Consider the following 15,203-nt stretch of genomic DNA (forward strand, 5'->3'; position numbering starts at 1 on the left):
AAAAAAGTTTCAAACTGATTGACTGGCTTTTATGCAATAAGCTACAGTCAGGGTTGTCAAATGTCTGTGTTTTCTATACCGCTAGTTGCTGAATGATGCTGTGTCATTTTTCATATGAGATTTTCCATGCTGGTATATTATTGTGGTGTCAACCATTTTGGATAAACCCATCTCTAAATGTTGTAAAAACAACAAAAAAATTGTGTTTGGTCATTTGTCAGACAGACTCTTTCTGTCTAAATAGGCAGTTCTTCACAAGAATAAACTGCAATGTGGTAAACCCTTTATGCTGTCCTCAAAAATCTGGCTACATGAGACTAAGGTCAGAGAAGTTATAGTGGATAAATGTTACGCCAAAAGAAAGCCAAACACTGACCAAAAAGAGTCTATATTTATGTTTGTCTCACTTCTGTGGCTTTGATTTCCCTCCGAGGGTGTCTGCACAAACTGAAAAAATATGTTGTTCAGTCCAGAACTGTAAATTGCAATGCAGACAGAGATCTGGCTTTTACAGATCCCAGCACTTCAAATGTCTTCCGACAAAAAAACATCTTACTGCTGTCTGTTTTAACCATACAGACAAATGGAAATCTGGAAAATTCAAGAGGATTATGATAATGTCTAGAGATATGCAAGAGCAAAAAGCCTTTTTTTTTTTTTTTTTTTTTTACCACTTTTTACTAGTTACAATTGACTCTTTAATCATTTTTTAGTAAATGCTTTAAAGAACGCATGGCAAGATCTTCTTCCTCTCCAAGAACAAAACAGTGACTAAAATGTGTCTGACATCTGATAATAGACCATTTGGGTATTTACAGCGATAACGTTTTTGAGGGCGGAGCCTACCTGTGACAGAAAATGACAGTTCTGCAGTAGTAGTCTATGGAAGCCACAGAATAAAAGAATATAAAGGGTGATTTTGAGTGTATATCTCACAATTTAGATTTTTATTTCCCAATTCCAAGTTTATATCTAACATTTCTGATAATAAAAAATCAGAATTGTGACATATAAACTTATTTGTCTTTTTTCCTCTTGAATTGCTAGTTTATATACCCTGTAATTCTGTTTTTTTCCCCCTATAAACTTGCTTGATATAAACTTGCAATTGCGAGTTATAAAGTCCAAATTGGGAGATTTAAGCAACTGCAAGAAAAAAGTATTGTGAGATAAAAATGTTATGTATAAATGTTATCAATGTAAAATGTTCTAGGTTTAAATATTATTTCATGCTATAACTGTAGGGCTAATACATTATGTACCCAATGAACTGCATATGACCTATTGTTTACAAATTCATGCTTTAATAGTAGAGTAATCATCGCATGTTTCATTAGTCCAGTCTGTGGTTTGCAATCATACACGTCTGTGTTTAGTTTCAAAGAGCATCTTCAACAACAGATTTCTATAAAAATATATATTATTTTTTTTGCATTTTTTTTCTGACATCCAAAGGCACGTGACATTTTTTCTCTTATTCTGTGGATTTTGCTCATTTTCCTCCACTTGTTACAACTGGTTTTCTGCCAACACAATGCGTGTGCAACTGCAGTGACGTAACTGTGACATCTGCTCCCAAATGGTCTATGAGGGATGAAAACTTTCACACTGTTTATAACTGCTTATAAAACGGTTAGTTCCTGTCCTTGATTCTGATTGGTCAATAGCAGCGTTTTATTCATGATAAAACACGGCTTGTTCCGTGTTCACAACAATTCAGTCTTTTCAATGTAAAAGTCTTCGCTACTGACTGACACAATCATAAAGACAGTCTTTGCCGCCATCTAATAGCATAATAATGTAAATTCTGTTGCTGTTCAAAGTCAAGGACTATTTTTTCCGGTGGAGGGAAGACTTTTAGTAAGAGTTTCCCTTATGAAAGTTGCATTGTTACATATTTTTGGCTTTAATATTTGTATTGTGTGGTAACCGTTTTATAAAAGGGGTTGCAGGCTAACAACGCCCTTCAGCCGTGACTTATTCACGATACAGCACAGCCTCTCGTACCTTATTGCTTACTTAAAATAGAATGTCTGATACAATGTACAAAGATGATTGCTGTAACTCACCTTCAGGACCATGCAGTAGTCAGTTGGGGCTTTATACTTGCTGCGGTAGTCCTGACCCAAGTACACATTAACATGATCCAGCTGCAGGAAGCAAACCAGGTCTCTAGAAGCCTACAGATGACACCGGAAAACAGGCAAAAACTATGTTAGAACATAAGTTTTTTTGTTTGTTTGTTTTTGTAAATGAACCTGTAAGAAATGCAGGTAATAGCCCCAATACAAAGTATAAATATGTATTGTCTATATTCATATGCTTGTGTCATATGTGCTTACTATTATCAGAATGATTATTTATTTCATAATAATGCCACACAGTTGACCTGCTGTCTAATTTATTCATTTATTTATATTGTGCCAAAAAGAATAAAAAAGACCTAAATTGATATGATTGTTACTTCACTGTTGAATCCACTAGGGGGAGCACTACATTTGCAGAAAGTTCCATTGAATTAGTGCATAGAAACAGGAAAGACGGGTTGAATTGCATGAAACAGAGTCCTGAATGTTCTTTTTTGTGAAGCACTGAGATTCTGTGTAGAGTCAGACAGTCATATGTGTTAAGCATCAGATGCAGATGGGCAGCAGCTGTCAAAGCCAGAGTGATGACCTGAGGATGTACAGCAGCTGCTCTCTTATCTCTCTCTATCACCCTCTGCCTCCCTGTGGTTTGTGGATAATGAGCAGTCACTGGCCCATCATGTCTACTCTGAACTTGACCTCATTAGCTGATCTTTAAGTGTTAAGCAGAGACAGTCAACGGGCCCTTTATCTCCTGAAAAGCACAGGAATTATGGAATGTGACTGACAGCAAGTGTGTTTATGCTTCAGTGATCAAATCTCACTTACGCATGTGTATATTCAGATACGGTCCATCAAGATGTGCTCATGTCAGGATTGACATCAATGATGTCTTGTACCTAATCACGAGGCACCTAATGTGAATATGTGCATTTACAGTACATAAGGATATGCAGCAGCACAAAACCAGCTTTATTTCAGTATCATGTATATACCATTATAGTATTCATTAATATTTTCATTTTATTTTTATATTTTCAGTTTTTCTCATTTCAATTTGAGTTAGTTTTAGTAATTTTGTTCTTTGCTTGTCATTTTTATTAGTTTTTTTAGTATTTCTATATTGCTTTCCATAATTTTTATTTCAGTTTTATTTTTAGTACTTCAACTTCAACTTATTTACTCAAGTGAGCTGCCAAGGCAACATTTCTAATTTTCATTGAAGCTACTTAAGTTTGAATTTTAATATTTAAATTTTATTTCAGCCTTATTTGAATTATCGAAAACAATTATTTAAAGTTTTAGTTAACAACTGCAGGAAACTAAGCCAAATTGAACATATTTATTCAATTAGAGCAAATATAAGATTGAAGGGCAAGAATTTCATTGAATAATGGTTTAGATTTCAGTCTGTTTCTCACACAAAGCTATTGTGTATTATCACTGCTTTCTTAGAAGATAGGCTTTACAGTGTGAGTGTATCTACACATTCATGTGAACGCTTAAGTGCAAGCATAACACAAACATATGTGCACATAATCCTACATTTCTGTTATATGTGAACATAATCCCAGAATCTCTCTTTATGTTGTTAGAAATCTGTCAGCTGGCAAGTGGAATTAAGATTATGGAGCAGATGAACATCTCGCTCTGGGAGTGAATCCTTAAAGTTAATCTAAAACCAAGCACGTCCTCAGACAACTGATTAGTGCTGCCCAATTTGACTGTATGCTAGTCAGTGTATGTTAGGGGTGTAACAATACATCGTGTCACCATATATCGCAATACAAAAATGCAACAATAAATATCATGGATAGTGACAATATGTATTGTGTATAGTTCACCCAAAATGAAAATTACTGTGTGAGAAAAAATTCAATTTACAGAGTTTTAGTGTCAGTACTACACTGAACTTCTATAATAGTATAATGTCGAATATAATGTATAATAATGCAATGGGGGAATATTTGTGGGTCCTGATATTGCCAAATGTCTTATGTTACCAGTAAAAAAGGGGCTCCATTATTTTAAATACATCTAGTCAATGACAGAGTGCAAGCATATTCGTATTTTTCTGTATTTTCAGCTTCAGAATCATGAATATTTTTATTCTGGTGTCACCATTGTCCTGTGCATTGGGTTACCAGCACCAAGTCAATTTTTTAATTTTGACAGTTACTTTTTTGTTAACCTTTTACCATATTATTGAAGTATCGCAATAATATCGTATCATGAGTTCAGTATTGTGATATGTATCGAATCGTGACATGAGGGTATTGTTACATCGCTAGTGTATGTATATGTATGGAGCCCCAAAATGGACCAAAAAAACCCGCACAAACTCCGGTGTGAGCACAAGTAGCTTTTTGCGTGATGACGAGTTACAATTTCCCATTTATGTATTCTATAACCTATTTCCTTTGTGCGTCACTGCCATTTTACTATGAAGAAAATCAGAGTTTAGATGTGAACGAATTAATAAAGCTCAAAATTGGCTTTGTAAGGGCACTATGTCATATTTCAAGGCCTTATGTCCACTTTAAAGAATTTAACTCTGTGGCGGCCGAGTAACTGCACCACGAAATGGGCTGATGGGTAATAGGTAGCTCAGTGTGCATTGTAATATTTTAATGGTTCATAAAAAACATTGGTACAAAAAAAAGTGATCAAAATTTGGATTTCGTTAGGGCAGTATATTTATATTGTCTAATATAAAACTTTAACAGCCAATTAAAAAATATATTGGTGCAGTAAAATGTGCTAAAATGATGTATCACACAAGATCAAAACACTCTTTATTAAACCACTTTGTCGGATTTAACGCATCCTTACAGGTTGCGGAGAAATGCTCAGTTTCTTCATTCAGTTCTAACAGCACTTATTGCTAGCAGAGCCATAGGCATAAAGGACTTTAGAAAGCATTGTGTTATATAAAGGGGAGGCAAATGAATAAGTAGCTGGATAAATAGGTTGTAGTATACATAAACCAGAAATTATAATGCGAGAGCACACAAAAAATTCCAGCGTGCACGTGAGAAGTTTCTTGTGAGCATGCAATAGTTTCTCTTGAGTACGCAAATGTTTCTTGTGCACACGCAAAAGTCTGGATATTTTTTTATTTTTGCAAAGGTCCCTTTAGGGGCTCTGTATTTATGAGGTTTTATTCCAAACAAAAAGTACAAAAAAAAGTATGATCTCCCCTCTTATTTCAGCAGATCCTAAAGCACTTTCACAAATGCACAGATGCTTTTTGGCGTTCTGACATTTCGGATACCGTTTTCACCTGTATTTTACACTGATCATTTGTGATGGGATCACCAAAATATGCACTTTCCTATTATTAGGATCCTATAGAAGGTAATGTTATTTTTAGTCCAGTGATTCCGTATCTCTTCTCTCCTTCTCATCTCACTAACGCGACAGTCGGCGGGGCCAAAGATGCAATGATGTAGAAGTAGGTGTTGATCTGATTCTGCAGAGGCGGTCTTTCGCAGCACTATTATGTCATAATGTGACAAAATTGTTTTCAGAGCTTGATTTCAATTAAAGCTGTTTTTGGACTAACTAGGAAGTTTAGAGTTCTGAAAGTTACAGGATGTTTTAATAGTAAATTGACATCTTACATGTCAAAAAAAAAAATCAAGGAAAATTAGATTTCTCAATTCATGATCCCTTGAAAATACCAGGTGGAAGCAGGGCCATAGTGTAAGAGTGTTTGTGTGTCAGTCAGCAAGTTTGTGAGAGTGTTTATCAGTCATTGAGTGTGTGAAAGTGAAAAGAAAATGAATTTCAGAGCAGAAAAAGAAAGACAGACTCACAACTGACCTTAGCTTTACCCTTTGGCACGTAATATAACCCAGAGGCTCTTAACAGAAAGTAGCGCTTCTTCCAGGATTTCTTGCCGTCGTCTTTGAGCCAGAGCACCCCTTCCATCTCAGGCACACTGATGGAGCTTCCACAAAAACACTCCTGCTCAAAAACACATAAACACACACACACCTTTATAAGCCCCTTGAGTGAGTACAACATGTCTGACATGACCTAAATAAGTCATGCTGTTGAAAGCACAAGAGAGAATGTGTGTAAGTAGGTTCATGGTCTGCCTCACCTCCAATAGAGCCTCTTTATTTCTGTCTGCCATTTCACACGTCTCCTTACGCCCCAGCAAATAGTTCTGAGGGAACAGATGATTCAGGGAGATAAACCACTTAATAAAGTGGAAAATGATCTGCGACTATCACTGATTTGCAGGTGCTGTATACCAGAGCATTAGCCAAAACAAATCGTTAGATATTTGAATGTGTTATTTTAACAGGCATTCAACAAAGTGCAACATAAGAAAACAAAGTGGTTAAACACATGGATTGACATCTTGTGTTCAGGGTCGCAAAGACTGGGCAGTGAACACACTTTAACCAGCCTCTGCTGAGATCAATTATTCATTACAGCTCAGCATTTACATGACATTGACCTACATCAGTCACAAACACCGATAAAACAACTGATCCATAGAGCACTGATGAACAAACCTCTATTACTGTCACTCTATATCATTAATACACTCTTTGGTGACTGAACTGCACAAATCAATTTCAACAATTACTTTGACCAATCACACTAATTCAATGCATGGGCATTAAGGGACAAAATCAAAAATGAAAATGATGCAATTCTGAAAATTAAGGGATTATTCATTGAAAATGTTGCCATTCTTCATATTAAACATGGCATCATTAGCCACACAACATCAGTGAATAACTAACTTAAACTATGATTAAAAAGTTTGGGACAGTAAGATATTTGAAAGAAATTAAAACTTTTATTCAGCAAAGATGCATTCAATTCATCAAAAGTGACAGTAATGGTACAAAAGATTTCTATTTCAAATAAATGATGTTCTTTTGAACTTTCTATTCATCAAAAAATAAAAAAAATGCACCATGTTTTCCACAAAAAATATTAAGCAGCAAAACTGTTTTCAACATTAATAATAAGAAATGTTTCCTGAGCAGCAAATCAGCATATTAGAATGATTTCTGAAGGATCATGTGACACTGAAGACTGGAGTAATGATGCTGAAAATTCAGCTTTGCCATCACAGGAACAAACTACATATTAAAATATATACAAATATATAATTAAATTTATTCTAAATTGTATTATTTCACCATTTTACTATGACTATTTTCAAAAAAATCTTACAGGCACCAAACTTTTAAACAGTACTGTATAATTCACAATGCTATTGTAGAAGACTTAAAATGTAGTGCACAAAGACCCATTTTTGCTGATTTTTGGAGCTAAACAGACATGGTCACTATTGACGGATGTAGTATTACCTGAGGGTTCTTGAAAAGCGCATATTTCTCAATGCGTTCAATGAACATCAGTCTGTTGGTGCTGTCTCTGGTCCAATTCAGCAAGTTTTCCACCAGGTTCTCATGATCCTCAAAGATTCTCTCTGGAAAAACAAAGTGTGAACAGTATAAAGATGAACATTAACAGTTATTAGAGACTGTATAATAAAAATATCTGACTTGCTGTTCATAAATCAATGAGAACAACTCTGGATACCTTCACTTCTCTGTGAAAAATTATCCTGATGTGGAAAAAAGTGATTGTAAACCAAAGATAGGTTTAGTAGTCCGTGTCTAAATCATGCGGTAAACAGGCCTACAAGAGATCCGATAGTCAGTAAGGAAAAGTGACATTTACCCAAATTACTATAAGCCTCGCTGCCACTGTCCTGCTCTATTTACTCTCTATAGAGAGAAAAAGTCCCCTGAAGACATTTAGGACAAGAAGTATATAATAAATTGCATGCACTAAACAAATTTAAAATAGGTCAAAACTTATAAACCACTGAGGTAAATCAAATCGTTACATTAACAATTTCTACATGGGTGCTGCAAGTTCCATGAAATCAAACGTATTTAAACAAAACTTCATAATATATGATAAATGTTTAAATATAGGCCGTTATGCTGAGCCTAACGTTTGCCTTGTACACTGAAAAGTATCAGACATGAGATTCTTAAATTTAGAAACCTCTGCTCCTAAACAAACAGACTGTCAGTATATAAAAGGCAAACCCTTAACAAAAGATTTACACAGTTTATTAAAGATGATAAAAAAAAAATGAAAAGAGTAAAATCACTAATCTGGGAGATTAAAGGTCTGTCCATTAAGAAATTAAAGTTTCTTAATGATCCCTTATACTCCTCTTTTAATCCTAATACCTGGATAAAGCCAGATTCCATCACATCTTAATGCTGAATGAGTGACCTTTAACCTCAACCTCAATAAATACACCTGCCACAAGAGCAAAATCTAAAAGTTTGACTATGAGCTGAAAGCAAGACAAAAATAATTCAAGAACTATATCAAAATTAAATACAACATGTTGTTTAATGTATGACAATACATGTCAAGACATATTTATTTCTTTTCTCATGAATATAAGAGTGGGCACATGCACTCACTCACAAAATACCTCCAGAAAAGACCTCCGCTGCTCTTCCTATTAAAGGGACTTGAGCATAGACCATCTGGTGGATATTCTACACACGACCACTATATCTCCTTGTCTTCCCCTCTCTGCCCTTTTCTCCCACTGAAAGAGCAGAGAGTGGAAAAACAGAAGCCCTGGAGATGTAGGCTACGGCCACACGCATGATCGCTCAGGACCTACATAGAGAGCAGCCCAGCACATGAGGCCTCTGACTCACACACTGCAAACGAGGGTGCAGTTCAGTCCAAGGCATGTTCCAGGTTCAATACAACTCCATCAACAACATACCACAGGACATAAAACAGAATCGTCACTCAGCGTGTCACTTATCAAAGAATCGTGAAAAAAAATGTATGACGGTTTTCACAAAAACATTAAGCAGCACACCTGCTTTCAACATTGATAATAATAAGCAATGTGGTAACACGTTAGTTTGGGGACCAATTCTCACTATTAACTAGTTGCTTATTAGCATGCATATTACTAGCATACTGGCTGTTTATTAGTACTTATAAAGCACATATTAATGCCTTATTCTGCATGACCATATTCTACATTCTTAATCCTACCCAATACCTAAACTTAACAACTACAACAACTACCTTACTAAATATTAATAAGCAGTAAATTAGGAATTTATTGAGGCAAAAGTAAAAAATGTGTTCCCCAAACTAAAGTGTGACTGAAATGTTTCTTGAGCACCAAATCAGCATATTAGAATGATTTCTGAAGGATCAGGGGTAACACTTTATTTTGCAGTGTCCTTGTTACACGTTACATGTAGTAATTTCTACAAATTGTGTCTATTTACATGCAACTAACCCTAAAGTCTATAGTCTGTACATATAGTTAATTAATATTTCTCAATACTATAAATAATACTTCACAGTATTACTGTCTTTACCGTATTTTGATCAAATAAAAGCAGCCTTTGTGAGCATACTGTAAGAGACTTCTTTTAAAAACAATAACAAATCTTACAGACCCCACATTTTTGAACAGTAGTGTATATCCATTGCTTATAGAGTATGAAGTGCTGGGTTGTGGGATTCAGGTTATCATACAATATTAAAAACTTTAATAAAATGAAATAAGTAAAAAATTTCCTTATGCCTTCCGTCATCAATTCTATTGCTTCAAATAACAACTTCTAGTCTTACTATTATGAAATTAGTGTAACTAGTTATAATAATATTTACCTAGTCTAGTGCTCCTTCAGACCGCACATGATTGTATGGGATAATCCTATTGGGATTTCAGACATAGACTTTGCTAATCTATACTCGTTGCTAATCTGCAGCGATCAAATAAATCAAATAGGACTGCGGTTATGTTTTTGAAGACCAGCGGAAAATGAAAAAGATGTGCATTATCATCCAGCTGTCGTTGTGCTCGATCTGGGGCAAGCCTGACCACATGACTTTAATCCCTTTTTTCATTTGTCTTTATTGATTCAATCTCTCTTTGGATGATACTTCAGACTAGTGAAGGAATGGTCTACCACACAACATGCCGCAGCACGTGCACTACCTGCCAGACCACGTATTCAATGCAAGACTCTTTTGCTAAAAAATACAGTAAAAAAAACAGTAATATTGTGAAATATTATTACATGTTAAAAAAACAGTTTTTTTTATTGTAATATATTTTAAAGTGTAATTTATTTCTGTGATTTTGATACATAGAAAGTTCAAAAGAACAGCAATGACAGAAATTTTCTGTAACACTACAAATGTCTTCATTGTCAATTTATTGCATCCATGCTAAATAAAAGATGAATCAAATTTTATATTCTTTTTTTTTTTTTTTTTTTTTTTAAATCTTACTGACCCCAAACTTTTGAATCTTAGTGTATAGGTCTATACATTTTCCACTAATTTCTTTGGTGTAACTTGTAAAACCTTTAGCACAGATTTTTGTGCCACTCCTTGAAAGAAAGAAAGACCAGTCTGCTCCATGTTGGTCTATTACTGTGGTACCAAAAAAAAAAAAAAAACATCCCATGGTTGGTCCATTTTCATGTCAATTAGTGGACTGTTCTTGGTCAGAACAAGTCACAATAAGGACCAGACAGGGGTCTGTCCTCTGGCTCTTACCCATCTGGAGTTCAGTGATGATTTCAACCAGAGACCAGTCCAGGCTATAACCGCAGTGAGATTTGTCCAGCAGGCTGTCCAGCACCTGACGCACAGTCTGTCTCTCATCCACCATCATAGTTTTTGAGCTTTCATCCGATAGGTGCACTCGGATTACCAACTGAGGAGAGAGACAAGACATGACAACAGTTACGTATGTTCGGGGGCACCGCTGGGGTTTCTGAGCCCCCTGGCTAACTTTCTGTGTGCGAGGTTGCAAACATTTGTTCCTTGTGCGTTTCCCAAAAATGCCCTTCACACGAACATGTGAGTACACGCTGAAGTGATTGAGTCACTGTCTGTGTTCATAAAGTGCTGAAATGTCAATCACTCATCATTGTAACCTCGTTAAGTTCTATAATTTTATAATTATATACACCAATATAAGACCCGACCCGTGTCCGAGGCACTCTTCAGATTTGCACCCAAACCCGCTCGGACCTCAGTTTTTCGGATCCAAGTGGACCTGTGAAGACCTCTAACAGGGCCCTTAGAATAATCATATTCTTCCACCCTTGGCCTTTTGTAAGAACGTCAGGCAAAATTTCACCTCAGCTCTAAGAAAAACAGCAATAACATCAACTGCTCACAAACAAGATTAAATGAAATAACCCTTCCACATACATAACCCCATTTTAGTACAAAAAAATGTCTCAGCAACAACAAAGTCTGTGAACATATAAACCAATAAGAATCCCCTCTCTCTCTAAGACAGTACACACACACTGACCTACATTTTACCATATGATTGGTCAAAGGCCACAAAAGACCAATCCAGTGAAAATACCAGAATCTACACAGATCATTAATCTAATCCATTACAACTAAGTCACATACATATGCTGATATTGTTGATAAATTTGATTTATTTCTACCAATCATTTCTTTCTGTCATTTCAGCAGACCTGATTGAACAATCAATTTCCGTCATTATTCAAAAAAATACACAAACATATTTATCAGATCATAATTAGTATGATCTTTGAGCAATATCTGAAAGTGACAGCTTTCTCCGTGAGCACCACCGTAAATCCAGCAGCTTGTTAGTTTCTACAAGCTCTTATTTCAGATTAACTGTGGATTTTAGGAGTATATTTATAGTGATTTCACTGTGAGAGAGCAGCGTTTAAAGAGACACAGGCTCAATTTGTGCACTGTGACAGTGACCTGACCCAGAAAACATTCCATCAGGGCTGTTGACCCACACACATATTCAGAGAACAGACACTGAGGGACAGTAAGGCCACGCGGGCGCACGTGCACAGACACAGGCCTAATCCCCTCAATGTGTTTAGGTTGTCTTGATCATCCGGTCTTGGCTGTTTGTATCAACACAGCCCTGTTTGACCTCCTCAGATAACAGCACAGAACCCTGAGGGCAATTTATGACTGCACTTATATCGGCTTGTATACACATCCAATAAGTCTAGAGATAGGGAGTCTAATATTATTTTTATTGACCAATACCAATTCTGATTTTTATTGATTATAATGTCCAATAAATGATCAAAATTATGAACAATATTAATTTTATTTCTTTTTGGACAGCAACAAAATAATCATTATAAAACAGAAAGTTTGGGTCCATTATTATAATTGACTGAGTCGTGCTCAAAGCAGTTGTAAAATACTCTATAAACACACACCTATGACCTCACTGCATCAGAATTACTGCACTGCTGCATCTGTGTGTCATCGCTGAAGAACTACACTGACTGGTGGAAAAATTATTGAATTATAATTTGCTCTGCATCGTGCCTAACAATGCGTAGCTGTTGTAAAACCACTGTAAACCATGGCTTCTTGAGGCATATTGCTTTATTAGAAAACAACAACAAAAAAACCTTTATTATTATATTATTATTATTATGAAAGAACCGTTAACTAAAGTAGAAAGCGTGACTTTTGGTAAAAATATTGGACACATCTTTTTGAATAATCATTACAAAACAACAATAAATCATATTATTACAATTTTAAAGGCCCCCTGCTGTGAAGATCAAGTTTTTAATGCTTTAAGACAAATGCTATGTGACAAATGCTTTCATGCTATGTGGTGTTAATGTTTTAAGACAAACCATGTGCAAATTCATAAGTCAACACAATTGCTGAGTATTTTCTCCTTAAAACTGCAGTGAAAAAAAAGACAAAAACGTGGTTTGAAATCACCAGTGTTTCTTACGTCACAAACTACCTTGTAACCAATCACATCAATGTGCGGGTGGGCTTTAGAATATTATTACTGTGCCTAGAAGCAGGGAAGTCTGAAGAGAAGCCAGGTTATCCCAGAATATTTTCCTGTTGATATGAAAAATCGGGTATATTTAGCAATGAATTATGTATATGATGTATATTACGATGTTATGGTGAACTATATACCTTTCTCCACTGACGTTCTAAGTTGTTCAAAGCCGTTAGAAGGCAGCTGTCTGACTCTGAGATGGCGAACAGGAACATGGTTTGTGTAACATTATTGGCTGTTTAATAACGTAGTCAAGCAAAAGGCTAATCATATTAATTACCTTTATGTGTCCGACTCCGACGTTGTAGAGAATGATATATAAAAACGCATTACCATTCTGATACATCGACTTGTAGACGAGCCTTTATAATTCACTCTTCCACTTCTTTTTCTGAATCAGTTTCTGGTTCAAACATATGGCTGAATTAAACCAGCATTTTCACTTGCCATTGTGCAGCGTTTACAACAGTAAAGTTGACCGAGAGGATCTCTGAGCTGGTGTGAGTGAGTGGAGGAGGAGCTAATTTGCATATTCATGGTTCTGCATATACTAAATGAAGCAAGGGTGTAGTTACATTCAAGCTATTTTAAGGCATGAATATTTTTTTTTTCAACAGGAAAAAAAAATTAAATGTGTCATTTTTGTGATCAAAGATGCGTTTTAAGGGATACAATTATTGACTACAGGGGGACTTTAATAATAATAATAATAATAATAATAATTTGTTGTTTTTATATTTTATCATCATCATCAATAATAATAATAATAATAATAATAATAATAATAATACAATAATATAATTAATTATTATAATTAATAATTATTATGTTTTATTGTTATTATGAAAGAACTCTTAAAAGTAGAAAGTATGACTTTCTGTAAAAAATACTGGACACATCTTTTTGGGTAATCATTAGAAAACAACAATTAATCATATTAATAATTTCATATTATTATTATTATTATTATTAATGCTATTTTTTATTATTTTATCATCAACAATAATAATTACTATTATTAATATTATAGAACCATTAACCAAAGTAAATGTCAGTAAAAAAAATATTGGTCAACTAGTAGAGATTGGTTAATCTCTACTAAAGGCAACACAGCTCCTCCAAAGCCAAATTACTTGAATAATTCTGTGAATATGTGCTATGAAATCATTTCCCAGGTCCCACGAGGGCCTGATTCAGCTGTGTAAGTGTGCTGCATTACACTGCGATGACCCACTTCTACACTACACCACTGCACATGCTGAAGCTGATATGAAAACTACTGTAGAGCACAGAAGTATAAGCAGTACAGGTTGTTAAACTGGACATATTTGTGACCGGGCTTGTGTCAGTTCAGTTAAGATCTATTTATATGTAAACAAAAATCTGCTGATCAGCTCACCTTTTTAACCTGTGCTTCCTTTATCTTCTCCAGAGCTACTCGGATCTTCTCAGCTTTCTGTTTGGCAGCTTGTTCCTCCTAAATACACACATACAAACACAGTCACCACATGGAAATTCATTCTGAATAACTGTGCTGTTATGCTGGGAGTGGGGTTCCTCATGACTTGCTATGGTTAAACATTTGGACATTTGATGAGCTATAAGACCCAGAGTGCACAACCCACACATTTACCTGACTTTTCCAGCAAGATGCCATTGTCAAGGGTTATCTTGACCTTTAAGAACAGTAAAATCTATGGTTATTTGGTCCAAAGAATAAAAGGAAAACAAAGGCTTAAAAACAAGCAGTACTAAGACATCTGTTGGTAAATACAATCTGAGCACTCTTCTCCTGGCATTCGTCCCATTTGCATCTGGTAGCCCTTTAGCAATCCCTAATACAGATTCGCCTCAACAGATTACAGAAAGCTGCTTTTCAATAGTCACATTTAGAGTTATAGGTCCAGTCGAATAGAAAAATATCCCATTGTAGCAAGTCTGAAGCTGGTCCACATCTATTCGTGACTGTTCTGGCCATTGTTGAGGTGCGCAGATCCATGCTCAGAGTAGTTTAATGTCCATGTAAATCCGTAATGGTCAGGAACGTGTGAGATTACTGATTGGAATCCTTTTCCAACAGCATAAATGATTCCCAGAGAGAAGCTCTTCTGCTCAAGAGCATAAAACGCATCTACTACAACCAGCGGAGAGGTGGAGGATGGGCAGAACTAGCTACACTCTACTACCTCTCGTCTACTGGCTAATCTCTCTCTCTCTCTCTCTCTCTC

At 35.6% G+C, this 15,203-nt stretch overlaps 1 protein-coding gene across 1 annotated transcript in view; it reads right to left on the bottom strand.

Annotated features, from left to right (window-relative positions):
* Nucleotides 1-15,203, bottom strand: part of raph1a (Ras association (RalGDS/AF-6) and pleckstrin homology domains 1a) — an 81,588-nt gene that overhangs the window by 6,163 nt on the left and 60,222 nt on the right. The window contains 6 exon segments of the mRNA XM_051904901.1: nt 2,070-2,180; nt 5,913-6,056; nt 6,196-6,261; nt 7,427-7,548; nt 10,695-10,854; nt 14,375-14,452. Coding sequence (XP_051760861.1) covers nt 2,070-2,180; nt 5,913-6,056; nt 6,196-6,261; nt 7,427-7,548; nt 10,695-10,854; nt 14,375-14,452 — 681 coding nt within the window.

Source organism: Ctenopharyngodon idella, chromosome 9, assembly GCF_019924925.1.
Source record: "Ctenopharyngodon idella isolate HZGC_01 chromosome 9, HZGC01, whole genome shotgun sequence".
Lineage (NCBI taxonomy): Eukaryota > Metazoa > Chordata > Actinopteri > Cypriniformes > Xenocyprididae > Ctenopharyngodon > Ctenopharyngodon idella.